Source organism: Odontesthes bonariensis, chromosome 14 (assembly GCF_027942865.1).
Source record: "Odontesthes bonariensis isolate fOdoBon6 chromosome 14, fOdoBon6.hap1, whole genome shotgun sequence".
Classification (NCBI taxonomy): Eukaryota; Metazoa; Chordata; class Actinopteri; order Atheriniformes; family Atherinopsidae; genus Odontesthes; species Odontesthes bonariensis.
Genome location: NC_134519.1, coordinates 33605563 through 33616973, shown reverse-complemented (window position 1 = coordinate 33616973; position 11411 = coordinate 33605563). Strand labels below are relative to the sequence as shown.

General features: G+C 42.2%; 1 protein-coding gene and 1 pseudogene across 1 annotated transcript in view; one reads left to right on the top strand and one right to left on the bottom strand.

The window, feature by feature from the left end:
- LOC142399433 (dual specificity protein phosphatase CDC14AB-like) overlaps window positions 1-11411 on the bottom strand; it is a 30870-nt gene that overhangs the window by 2803 nt on the left and 16656 nt on the right. The window contains exons 9-10 of the mRNA XM_075484092.1: window positions 805-1035; window positions 568-706 (exon numbers count right to left, since the gene is read on the bottom strand). Coding sequence (XP_075340207.1) covers window positions 568-706; window positions 805-1035 — 370 coding nt within the window. The remainder of the gene's footprint in view (window positions 1-567; window positions 707-804; window positions 1036-11411) is intronic.
- Window positions 4740-6194, top strand: LOC142398652 (uncharacterized; annotated as a pseudogene).

The following is an 11411-nucleotide window of genomic DNA, read 5'->3' as shown; positions in this document are numbered from 1 at the left end:
AGCCAGTGGCACTCAGTGTGAAATCCCTTATATCTGTTAATATATTTAAAAAAACATGGGGTGGATTCTTTTTAAAAATGGCTTTTGCTTTCCCAAATCATTCCAAAGATAGCCACGGAAACAATTTTCACATTGTCAGCATGCAACATAAAATGCCAGTGATGTGACACCAGCATTACTGTAGGGAAAATCAATCCCTGATCTGAAGGGAGGACATTGAGGCAAATGATGCAAAAGAATCCCTGACCTTGTTTCTATGATCTTCCCTCTGTATGCAGCCATGTGTCATAGCCTATAAATTCAGAGGGTATTATAATAATACTCTTGTTAAGCCAGAGTTGTTTGATTTGCTGCAAAACCAGCTGCAAGACCAGCCAATCAAACAGCATTACATTCCGATGGCCATGCTGTTAACCAATTTAAATGTCTCATGAAAGCTGTTACTTTCCTCGAGTGAAAATTATTTTTCAAGGATCTTTTAAAGTAAAAGTATCTTTTGAGTCTTGACTGAGGAGACAACAACAAACAGAGCTGTTCTGTTAGGCTATAACCAAGACTGAAACTCACTCCTCTAAGAAGTTCTGCTGGGGGCCAATGATGGATCCAGGTCGGCAGATTCTTATCCAAGCAATTGCCTCGGTTGCTGTGAAGCGGAAGTGCTTAATCAGATAGCAGGCAATAAGAGTGCCTGTACGGCCCAAGCCAGCTAGGATTGGGGGGTTGAATAAAGAATGTTAGGACATACATGACTTTTACACTCAAACAAGAAAAAAAAAAATCAATACACAACAAACTCAGGCTCACCTTTACAATGCACAGCTACAACCCCTTCTGTGCTTTCACACACATGCAGGAAGCGTCTAATGATGAGGTCAGAGGGCGTGGTCCCATCCAGGAAGAAGAGATCATGATGTTCAAACCCTGCATCCTCAAACCGCCTGCTCTCATACAACTTTCTGTTCAGACGCACCACAGCTGTCACATCATTCTGGTGAAAGTATTCAAAATATGCCTCAGGTGCATGGAGAGGATAACCTGGAAAGAAAATAAACATATACTGGTTATCAGTAGCTTTAGTAGTTACAGTACCTACAGTAGCTTTAAGTCATAACATGAGATATGTTGATGCATTCTCATTTCTAACTCAACACATACTGATGCTTTTATGGAAAAGTTTTAAAATGATCTTTTTATTGAAAAATGACCAGGCCCTTACAAATAAAATCTTCAGTGTCATGGAGTCTGCCTCTCTATAGGCAGTCTTGCTGTCTTTCTCTCCACACTCCTGTGTGTGTGCTAAATCACAAAGACAGCTTCTGGTGTGTGAGGTAGGCTCACAGCTGCTACTCATCATCATCCTACTCCATAAATACCTGGTTGTGACATGGGAATGTTGTAACTAGGTATTTAGGTATTTATTGGCCATGTTTTATGTTTTTTATTTTTTTCCATACCTGAAGGATGCTGCAGTACTTACCTTGTTCCTTGTATATACAGATACCTACAAAGCAAAACTACAGTACTGGGGACCTGGATGTGGTGGTAGTTAAACTGAGAGGAATGGTGCCACAGGCTGACGGGGGGCGAACAACCTTTCATGGTTCAGACTGATTCTAAGAATCTCTCATACATCCAAACTGTTGGCAGATCCAACTCATGCCAGCTCTCTTAGGACAAGGATCAAAGAAAACCAGAACTGCTTTTTACTACTTACCTGTATTGTCACTGTTGTCACCTTGGAGATTGAGAATATTTCAAAATAGGTTCAGAGCCAACAAACTGAACCCGGTAACAGTCCAGCTGACTCTTATTTGTCCCGCAATGTGTCCAGTTACAGTTGCTCCAGTTGGGCCACTTCACCCACCCTCCCTGCCATTCTGGATTTGCCCATACATTATCCTTCCAGCAGCAGTTCTGGAGGCTCACTATGTTATTTGATGTGAAATATTTTTCTGCATGCCCAAACTGTGCCTGCACCAAGAACCCCTACAGACACAGCGCACTGATTTTCCAGCCTCCTTCCATTCCTGCAGTACTTTAGTCACACATTGCGTGTCATTTTGTACCATTAACCAAACTAATGAGGAGAAAAGAAGCAGCTGATCTCCTTGTTAACCATGTCTTTCGTACTCATGAAATCCCTTCTGATATGTCAGTCAGAGGCCCCAAACACACTTCACAGCTCTGAAAGGCATTACACACGTTGTGGCCTATCATCTGGTTACCACAACCCTTGCTTGTCCTTGGACTTTGCCTCCTTGTCTGCCCCAAACTGTAAGTCTGGATTCCAGTTATTTTTCCAGACAGAATACTGACCATTGCTTATGGACTACCTGGTTGCCAGTCGTGGAGTTTGTATCGGATTACAGCTCCTGTCACTCAGCCTGTTGCTTAGTTGTAATGTCATCACATCACTAACATCTCTGTTTACCCCAGTGAAAGCAACCAAACCACTCATGAGAAAGATTCTGCACCCATCATGCTAAAACTTACTGTAAACTTCATCAGGGAAATGTGACTCAAGACCATTAAAAACCACATCATGCAAACTTGTGAGCATTAGAGACTATTCTTGCACTATGCAATTTCCTCTGCATATAATTTTATCAAAGCAATACTTCTGCCTTTAAGTCTACTTATGGGTTCTAGGCCTGTTATGACATACAGACACAAAATTATTCATAAAACATGTTTCTGAATCGACTGAGGTTCAACAATAGGCTAATATCCAAGACAAACACAGAACCATAAAAGCTCAGATAACATGATTCAGTGTTTAAGTACTCATTTCTGTTGTCTTCTTACTGTCCTAATTAATGGGCAAGGTCCAAACGATATGCAGACTAATGAGTAAATTAACCTCAGAAACACATGGCTGTAATATATAGTCCATATTCTTTTACTCCACACTAAAAAGACAACTCTGAACATCCACACACCTCTTCAAATGTTCATCGCTGCAGACTGAATATCTTGATTGGCAAAAAAAGAGATGACTCAGAAAATAGCATGACTGCTGATACTGGATTGTCTCCTAAGAAAAAAAGTCACTCACCCCACATGATGCCTTCTAAATACAGTGTACACATGTACTGTCATAGCACAAAAGAGGGAAAAGTGCAAGTGAGATGCCAAATGTGGACTGAAATGGGCTGGATTTATGGAAAGTTTTTTCACAAATTTATCATCATGGCTCATAAGGAAATTACACAACAGATGATCTGAGTTTCTCAGGTTCACAGCGTCTTATACTTTACCAGCACATAAAGTTATAAAGCATTACTGCTGTGAGACAAAGCACAGTGCAGTGCATCAGAAGGCCTGGTTTATGTTAAAACTCTAACAAAAGTATCCTGAGAAAGCATTTTAAAATTGCTCTGAGCTAAGAACAATAATAAAAATAATGAACTAAAAAGAAAAATTTCTATTGAAAGCAGAAGGAGCTCCACCTTTAACAATCATGACGTACCACTAAAGAAAACAAATGTTGGAATAATACCTGTATTTGACATTCACAGAAAAGAGAGAAAACCTATTTGTTCTTTGGGATAATTCTCCAGTCACCTCATTTTTGTAGCTGAGGGGTACCAGATTCAATTTGTTATGAGGCAATATGTCTCTAATGTGACTTTCTGTAATAACTTTAAAATGATTCTACCACACTGGCTCTGCTTTATTATAGACATATGCATAATTCCAACTGATTCTCACTCAAAGATAAGAACATTGTGTAACAGACACAACGCTTTCCTTACACATTTTGGCTGAAAATTAGCATTGCACCTTGTTAGTGGAAATTAAACCTGGTTTTAAGTCTGTCTTGCCTCGGTTTCAGTGCACTGATTGGGCATATACTATCCTACCTAAAAATAATAAAATAAAATGCATGTAGTGGTTTATTGTTTGGCTAAGTCTTTTGTTATGTAGATGGAATATATTCATGGAAAATGTCACTGATGTTTCCTAATAATGACTTATGATGATAATGTATTTCCTGGGATTTATTACCCACTTGTAAATTATTTACTATTATTTATTATATTCTATTTTTATAAAAGTGGACAATTATGGAAGGGAAATTAGCATTTTGGGACAGTTTATATGGCATATGTCAAGATCATTTGCTTATTTTGACACCCCCTTCAGATTCTTAATGTATCTGGAGCTCCGACTCCAGCTGGTTTTGCCTTCCTTACGTACTGTCTGACAGCATGTAAACCATGGCTATGTCTCAGGACAATATAGATATTTGTGCTCTAAACACCCATCCATCTATTTTACATACCCCCTTAATCCTATTCAGGATTCTGGGGGGTCTGGAGCCTTTACATCTGCTATCGGACGAGAGAAGTATTCCCTGGACAGGTCGCCAGTCCATTACAGGATCCCACAGAGACAACGAGACAAACAGTCTAGTATGCTCACACTCACTCATAGAATCATTTAAGAGAAAAACCTAACATGCATGTTTTTGGACGGTGGGAGATAGCAGAAGTACCCGGAGAGAACGCACACATGGGGAAAACAAGTAAACTTCCTGTAACCTCATTTGTGTTCTGTGGAATTTTTCGCTTCTCTTAGATTATTAAATGCCACAGAATTTCTTCTTATAAGTGACACACGTTTGCACCGTGAACCCTATGACTCACTATTTGTTTTATTCTAGCACCCATTTATATATATTTTGTGTTTTGACAAGTTTTCCCTTTTTAGCGGTGTGTCAGGTTCTCTAACTTAGCATGGCTACCAGCTCTCTCCCGCCATCTCCTGCCTTCTCTTGTTCTGTATATGAGATGTTTAACTACTCCTCTGCCTCCTTTAGTGATAATAGTACATGTAACAAATTCAGTCTTTTTGTAGTTTTGGAGGCAAGGTTATCCGAATTGGACTCTCGGCTCTGCACCCTTGAAAACCACCCGGTTGCAAGCCACGTCCCTTTAGGTGTAAAACCACCTAGTGTACCTAATCCCGTTAGCTGTTCACCAGCTTGCCCCGAGCAGCCGGGACCACAGGCTGGCTGGGTGCGAGTCAAGAAGAGGAGGCATAGGCCTTAAGGCAAGCCTGTGGTTCACCAGCCTGTCCGTGTTTCAAATAGATTTTTTCCCACACTGTGACACGTCTGCTGAGGAAAAAACCCTGGTAATTGGCAGTACCATAGTCAGAAACGCGGCATTAGAGACACCATTGACCATACTCAAATGTATCCCACAGCTGGCAACGTAGAATCCTATTTAAAACTGCTGGCTAAGGATAAGCGTAAATACAGTATAATAGTTATTCACATTGACGGTAATGACACATTTGCCAATCGGAGGTCACTAAAATTAATGTTGCATTGGTGTGTAATTTTGCCCATACAATGTCAGACTCTGCAGTTTTCTCTGGACCGCTGCGAAATCTGACCAGCGATGACATGTTTAGCCTCATGTAATCCTTATACCACTGCCTGTCTAGGTGGTGCTCAGCAAACAACAGGGGCTACATAGATAATTGGAAATCTTTCTGGGGAAAATCTGAGATAGACGGCATCCATCGCACTTTGGAGCAGCTCTCATATCTAGAAATATGGCCGAATTTATTTGCCATCCAAAAACATAACAACCCAGGGTTGAGGCCAGGATGCAGAGTTGTAGTCTTAGGCCGGCTTTATACGACAACGCTCCCGGGTGAAACCGACAAAATATTTTATCAGATGTGCCTTTCGTTTAGACGGCGACAGCGTTTTTGGGGCTTAAAAACGCAAAAAAAATGAACCCACCCTCCAGAGTGGAAATCTTACCGTCTCCACCGTCGCGTTCCCGTCTAAAGGGTTGAAAACGCAAATGTGTGCTCTGAGCTGCTCACGCTGGGTATCCTCACATACGCGTTGACGTCATAACCATGCGCAGTACAGCCAAACAATAACAAACATGTCGGATTATTTCCATCAGTCAGACATTCAAGTTGTCTTAGCTGCTTTTATAGCTATTCGCTTCTACGCCATGTTTTGGTTTTCGACTGTGGGCTATTTCCTATTTCGCGCTACTACAGAGAGAAGTAGAAGGAAGTTTCAACGCATGCGCGCGCTCTTGGTGTTGTTGTATGGCAGTGCTTCACAGTACCACCTAGCCACCTGGCATGCATACTACATCAAATTTCACACACTTTTGCGTCACCGTGTGCATGCAGATTTCCACCCAAAGACGCTCGTCTAAACGCGAAATAAAAAGTGGGAACGCAACGCCACTTTTGCGGATTGTGTTCAGAGCGTTGTCGTGTAAAGCTAGCCTTAAACACTTCTCTGCAGCTTCCCACCTGCTGCTCTTACACAATCCCCTCCCCCCAAAAAAGACTCCACTATGTCTGCTCCCAGGCCACCCAAAAAGCCATCCATCCATTTCATACTATACCCGCTGAATCCGTCGGTCGGGTCGCGGAGGGGGCTGGAGCCTATCCCAGCAGTCATCGGGCGAGAGGCAGGGTACACTCTGGACAGGCCACCAGTCCATCACAGGGCCACACAGAGACAAACAACCACACACAAACTCACACTCACTCCTAAGGACAATTTTAGAGACACCAATGAACCTAACATGCATGTTTTTGGACATTGGGAGGAAGCCAGAGTACCCGGAGAGAACCCATGCATACACGGGGAGAACATGCAGACTCTACACAGAAAGGCCCCAGCTGGGAGTTGAACCTGGAACCTTCTTGCTCTGAGGAGACAGTGCTAACCACCACACCACCGTGCAGCCCCACCCAAAAAAAAAACAATCAACATAAGAGGAGCAAATCCAGAAAACCTAAAAAAATTAAGACAAAAAATGTAATGTCACGTTAGCATTAATGAATCAACTCCCTCTAGCTATTGTCACATTCCTAGAACCACAGGCAGAGCGGCAGCTATCTTTAAATCAGGGTTACTAATCAGTCCTAGACCCAAGATTAGTTTTAGCTCTTTTGAATCTCTGACTCTCAATCATTGTAGTGGGCTACTTTAATAGTCCTGTAGATGTGACAGATGACAGAATGAATATTAACTTCAATTCTATATTAGATTCAACTGGATTTTCTCAATAGCCCCTTTCACACTACCGCTACCTTAGCGGGTCCAAATTGCACCTTCGACCCGCGTCGAGCAATGTGAACGCTTGGCGTGTTGGTGACCCGTGTCGCCTGAAGCTGAGTTCAGGGGGCGTTGCCTAGTGGCAGAGCGTCACACGAAACACAGAAAATGCTGGGCGTGTACAATGACGTAGGCACAAGCCATGCGTCGGAGGTAGGGTTAAATACACCTTGAGGACTCGTTTTTGCAATTGTATATGCAGTTCATGGAGATGTTATTTTACGGGGTGTGGATGGTTACAACGTGGGATGCCGCCGAAGAACATATGCGGCGAATACAAGAGCACTATAGTCCCCGAAATGTAGCGGTAAATAACGTCCTCTGCTCGGAGGCTGAGGAGCTCGCGGACCTCCTTGTCTCCCCAGTTGGCCATATTAAAAAAATGTCTCGAACTTGATGTAGGCTAAACAGAGTAAAACTTGTCCTCACCTGTCGCTGTTGTTCTGAATCAGCTGTCCATTCTGTCTTTTACACTCCTCACGTCACGCCACGCCCACGTCCGACCCGCGTCGATTGCGTTCACATCAAACTCGGCTCGGCAAAAAGACTAGGGTCCGACGCGGGTCGAAAGGCGAGTCGAGTTGGCGCGGCAGCCCGGGTCGGCAGTGTGAACGCAACAGTGGACACGCTAAATTCGCGGATAAAACGCGGGTTATTCGGCAGTGTGAAAGGGGCTAATGTGTACACAGACTGACTCCCTCTCTTAATCATACCCTTGATCTTGTGCTGACTCATGATACAGATTCAGATTCAGAATTTGTCATTGTCCAACAGCACAAGTTTAATGTCTGTTTGTTAAGTGCAGATCACTTAACAAACAGACATTAAACGATAAACAATCAACAATGGCATTGAGAATGAACAGCCAACAGTATTTCCTCATAATCCTGTCTTATCTGACCATTTAAGAACTTTTGAGTTTACAATACTTGAATACACAGCATCTGAGAATAAATGTATTCATAGCAGTTGTCTATCAGAGAATGCTGTAACCAATTTTGAAGAATTAATTCCATCATCATTTTCTTCACTGCCATGTGCAACAACAGAGGACAGCTACCTTAACTTTACTCCCACAGAACTTGATTGTCTTGTTGACAACACTATCATTTCAATGTGCACAACATTGGAAAAATGTGGAAGAGAAAGTCAGAAGAAGCTGGCTCCTTGGCATAATTCACAGCCGCATGCTTTAAAGCAGACAGCAAGATGGTTGGAAAGAAAATGGCGTTCCTCTAATTTAGAAGTCTCAATTTGTCTGGAAAGATAGTTTAATAACGTATAAGAAAGCCCTTCGTAAAGCTAGAACTGCTTACTATTCATCATTGATAGAAGATCAAAAGAACAATCCCAGGTTTCCTTTCAGTACTGCAGGCTGACAAAGAGTCAGAGATCTGTTGAGCCATGTATTCCTTTAACTCTCAGTGCTTAGTCTCAGTCCAGTCGAACTCTGAGCTGACAACAACAATAGTCTCTTCTAAACCATCGACTTGTATTTTAGACCCAATCTCAACCACTCTGTTCAAGGAGATTTTCCCCATTATCAATACTTCCATATTGGATTTGATCAATCTGTCTTTGTTGACAGCCTATGTACCATGAATGTATGTTCTAAGCTTGCTGTAATTAAACCGTTGCTTTAAAAACTTACTCTTGATAGAATGTTAGTTAATTATTGACCTACATCCAACCTCCCTTTTATGTCTAAAGCTCTTAAGAAAACCGTTGCTGCTCAACATTATAGCACAGAAACAGCACTTCTGAAAGTTACCAATGATTTCCTCTTAGCCTCTGATAGTGGTTGCGTCTATGCTTGTCCTATTGGATCTCAGTGCTGCATTTGATACGACTGATCACAACATTCTATTACAAAGGCTTCAACCTGTTATTGGGACTAAAGGAACTGCATTAGGCTGGTTTAAGTCATATTTATCTGATAGATTCCAGTTTGTTCTTGTAAATGAAGAATCTTCCTCACAAACCAGAGTAAGTCATGGAGTTCCTCAGGGTTCTGTGCTTGAACTGATTCTTTTTACTTTACACTTGCTTCAATTGGGTAACGTTATTAGACAGCATGGCATAAATTTAAATTTATCTATACCTATCTATGAAACTAGATGAAACCATCAGTTGGTTAGACTACAAGCATGTCTTAAAAACATAAAGACCTGGATGACTTAGAATTTTCTGCTCCTAAATTCAGACAAAACTGAACTTGCTCCCTTTGATTGCAAAATGCTGCAGCCAGAGTTCTGAGAGAACTGGCGGGAGAGATTATATTTCTCCAGTTTTAGCTTCTCTTCATTGGCTCCCTGTCAAATTCAAAATAGGATTTAAAATTCTTATTCTTACATATAAAGCTCTGAATGACCAAGCTCGATCATACCATAAAGGCGGATTTATAGTTGACGCGTCGCTCACGGCGGTGGTGGCCTGTGACATCAAAATGACATTTCAGGCATGGCGCTTGCCTTGAAAAGACGGCGCAGCGCGTTGTTGTGCACCAGTCGATTTTTGTAACTTGGCTGCGCTGAGAACGACAAACCGGATGGACCAATGTGAGACCAGGCTCAGTCATGAGGTGCGTTTGTACAGGCACCTGTAGGAAACTGCAGTGAAACAGCACAGGGACCACGTATGGTTGTAGAGTAGCGGTAACCTTCACGTTGCAGCGACACCTCTGTGACGGAGAAAATTGCAACTACTGGCGCATCGACTTATATAGCGCCACTATATTATAGCCGGCACGAAATCGTGACGTCATCAACACCGCTCGCGCTAGCAGACGCGGCAACGATGCTAGAGCCTTAAAGCTCTCGTAACAGACCACTTCACTCTCAAACTGCAGGTCTACTTATGGTTCCTAGAGTTTCTAAACGTAGAATGAGAGGCAGAGTTTTCAGTTATCAGGCCCCTCTTGTGGAACCAGTTGCCAGTATACGTCCGGGAAGCAGACACCCTCTCTAACTTCAAGAGTAGGTTTAAAACTTTTCTTTTTGACAAAGCTTGTAGTTAGGGACGGCTCAGGTGACCCTATAAAACATACCATAATCATACTGCTTTTGGCATAGATTCCTGGGGGACCTCCTATTATAAATCTTTCCTCACTCTTCTCATTTTTCTCTGTGGACATATAACATTACTGTTGTCATTAACTTGTATTTCTCTTTCTCAGCAGGTATCCCTGGCGTGGTGTTTTCACGTTTGTTGTCCCCTCTTTCCTGTCCTCTCAAACCCCAGTTGGTCGAAGCGGATGGCCACCCTTCCTGAGTCTGGTTCTACAAGAGGATTCTTCCTGTTGAAAGGGAGTTTTTTCTTTCCACAGTCACCCTGTGCACGCTCAGGACAGGGGATTGGTTTGAAGAGAAGTTTCGGTGCAATCTGTTGGTAGGCTACTTTTTTCTTTTTTTTTTTAAATAGCTTGGTGTGTATGAATTGGACTTTTTTGGAAATCAATGAATTCAATTCAATTAATTTTTATTTATATAGCGCCAAATACAACAAATGTCATCTCAAGGCACTTAAATAATAAAGTCCAATTCAAGCCAATTGGAATTCAATTCATTGTAATCACAATTATTTATAAAATAATCCAATTCATTCATATAGAGCCGATTCAAAAACAATTTCCTAGCTAAGGAAACCAACAGATTGCACCGAAACTTGTCTTCAGTCCAATCTCCCATCCTGAGCATGCCTGAGGCGACTGTGGAAAGGAACAACTCCCTTTTAACAGGAAGAAACCTCTGGCAGAACCAGAGTCAGGAAGGGTGGCCATCCGCCTCCACCAGCTGGGGTTTGAGAAGACAGAAAAGAGGGGAAAAAACCCACTGTAACACCATTCAAAGGATATCTGTTGGAACAGGGAAACACGAGTTAATGACCACAATAATGTCACATGTACATAATATCATTTGAGAAATTAAACAGGGGGAAAAGAGAGTAAAGTGAGGAAAGCTGTGACAGATGAGGCCCCCCAGCAGTCTAGGCCTATAGCAGCTTAACTATGGGATGTTTCAGGATCACCTGAGCCATCCCTAACTATAAGCTTTATCAAAAAGGAAAGTTTTAAGCCTGGTCTTAAAAGTGGAAAGGGTGTCTGCTTCCCGGACATTTACTGGCAGCTTATTTCACAAGAGAGGGGCCTGATAACTGAGGGCTCTGCCTCCCATTCTACTTTTAGAAACTCTGGGAACCTCAGGTAAACCTGCAGTTTGCGAGCGAAGTGCTCTGTTAGGAAAATATCTTATAATGAGATCTTTAAGATATGATGGAGCTCAGTCATTAAGAGCTTTATATGTGA